General features: G+C 35.5%; 1 protein-coding gene across 1 annotated transcript; it reads right to left on the bottom strand.

The window, feature by feature from the left end:
* Positions 1 to 418: 418 nt before the first annotated feature.
* LOC132190907 (zinc finger BED domain-containing protein RICESLEEPER 1-like) lies at positions 419 to 1687 on the bottom strand. The gene has a single exon (XM_059605930.1). It carries the CDS (start codon positions 1685 to 1687, stop codon positions 419 to 421), a length of 1269 nt encoding a protein of 422 aa, XP_059461913.1.
* Positions 1688 to 2321: the final 634 nt, after the last annotated feature.

Genomic DNA, 2321 nt, shown 5'->3' with positions numbered 1-2321 from the left:
TAATCTACCAATCAAAAGAAATACACTCACAATAAAAATAGTTCACAAACATATTACAAAGACAATATTACGCAAGCTTCAAAAATCATCAAATCATCAAGCATGTCACACGAGCTTTAGAAATCTTCTAGCTATATCCTGTGAATAAAACAACAAACAAAGTTAAGAATGGTTAATATTAAAATCATGACATTTTAATATCATAATATATAAAATGTCAAACTATGAAAACATAGTAAATAATAAAAAGTAATGAATTTATAATCATTTAGTTACCAGGCTCATCATAGCTTTCTATTCCCATAAACTTCTGCAGCTCCTCAATGTTATTTGGGCAGCTCTTTAACCAGTCTTGTGTGCAAATCAAGGCATCAACTGTAAGTGGAGATAATGAACTCCTAAATGAATCTAATATACGTCATCCAGTGCTGAAGGCAGACTCAGATGCAACAGTGGAAATAGGAATAGCTAATACATCACGGGCTACCTCTGCGAGAATAGGATATTTGGGTGCATTAACCTTCCACCAAAGTAAGATATTAAAATCTTGGGTTGCTGCTTCACATCGATCAGACAAATATCGTTCCACCTCCGACTTACACTCCGAGTCGGTCTCTTCTTGGTGTTGGGAGAACAGCTTCAAATATTGCACATCTTGATCCTCCAAGTCTTCATCATCAACATTTGAAAAAGTAGGAATTGAACTTTGCATACCTACATCAGAGTTAGATAACCCATCCTCCCCATGAAACAAATTGTATTGATCCCACAAACGGTTCAAGAGGGCGTCCACACTCTCATAGATAAATTTCGCCCAATCAACATCATTGCATCTTTTCAACCAAAATACTAACCCCTTCATCTTGTAACGTGGGTTAAGAACAAATGCCACATACAACAATAAGTTAATCCTCTCTGCAGTCTCCCAATACTTATCATACTTTGTTTTCATATCAAAACTCACTGAACTAAGGATAGGATTATCACTACAAATACCATCATTCAAAGTATTTTGAATAATACAAAGTTGAATGAAATATGAGTTGGAGGTGACATTTTTTGAACTAGAGAACTTCAATGTGGCATCATAAAAAGATTTCAAAAACCTCACAAATAGCCTAGCAGTTTCCCACTCAATAGAGCTAGGAGCAACAAAATACTTACCCTCATCCTCCTCAAGTAGGGCAAAAGCTTTTTCATATTTCTCAGCGGAGCTCAACATTAAGTACATAGAATTCCATCTTGTTTGAACATCTAGACATACCATCTTCGTACATGTAATCTTTTTTAGTTCTATACATGATTTAAACTTTGTCATTCTCGCCGGTGAGGACCTTACAAATTTCACTGCATTCCTTATAGTAGAAACACAAGCACCCAATTCTTTCAACCCTTCAGTTACAATAAGATTTAAAATATGAGCGGCACACCGCACGTGAAGAAATTCACATCCCAAAATAGAATGAGCCTTGTTCTTCAACCTCCTTATCATAAACTTGAGCATCGCATCATTGTTTGTAGCATTATCAACAGTAATTGTGAACAAACTACTAATCCCCCACTCCATCATTGTACTCTCCACCAATTTTCCAAGATCATCACCTATATGACTAGAAATCATGCCAAATTTGATTATTTTCTTATGCATTATCCAATCAAAATCTATGAAGGTAGCGATAATAACCATGTAGTTCAAATTTTGAAGAGATGTCTATGTATCAGTAGTTATGCAAACCCTTTTACCGCTCAAAACATTTTTCAACTTAAGTTTTTCTTCCTCATATAGTTTCATGCAATCTTTTTGTAGAGTATTGCGACTTGGTACAATGAACCTTGGTTCAATTCCATTCATCAATTCTCTAAACCCATCACTCTCCACATGTCTAAAAGGCAACTCCTCTTTGATGAAATACCGCACAATCAAATTTCTTAAATAAATCGGATCATACTTCACAAATCCTACTCCTTGATTGCATTCTATTGTATTCTTAAGTGGCATTTGCAACAAAGTTTGACCTTTGGGTATATTCGATTTTCTAAGTGGAGAGGTCGAACATCTAGTGGTAAGGTGGCTCATCATGCTTGAAGTACCATTTTTCCAGTGACACCCTAACACCTTATTGCAATAATTGCACATTGCCTTAGGGTTGTTCTTATCAATTGGTTCTATTTTTTTGAAGTGATCCCATACAACAGACTGATTCACCGATGGTTTTCTGGATAGGTCCGTTTGTGATTGCAAGGTATTTGTAGATGAAGTTGGATTGGTTCCAGAATTGTCACATTCCAATTGCATACACTAAATTGAACAATATATATAA

This window comes from Corylus avellana, chromosome ca8, assembly GCF_901000735.1.
Source record: "Corylus avellana chromosome ca8, CavTom2PMs-1.0".
Taxonomy (NCBI): Eukaryota; Viridiplantae; Streptophyta; class Magnoliopsida; order Fagales; family Betulaceae; genus Corylus; species Corylus avellana.
The sequence above is the reverse complement of the archived record's forward strand: the minus strand, read 5'-3'. Positions and strand labels throughout refer to the sequence as shown.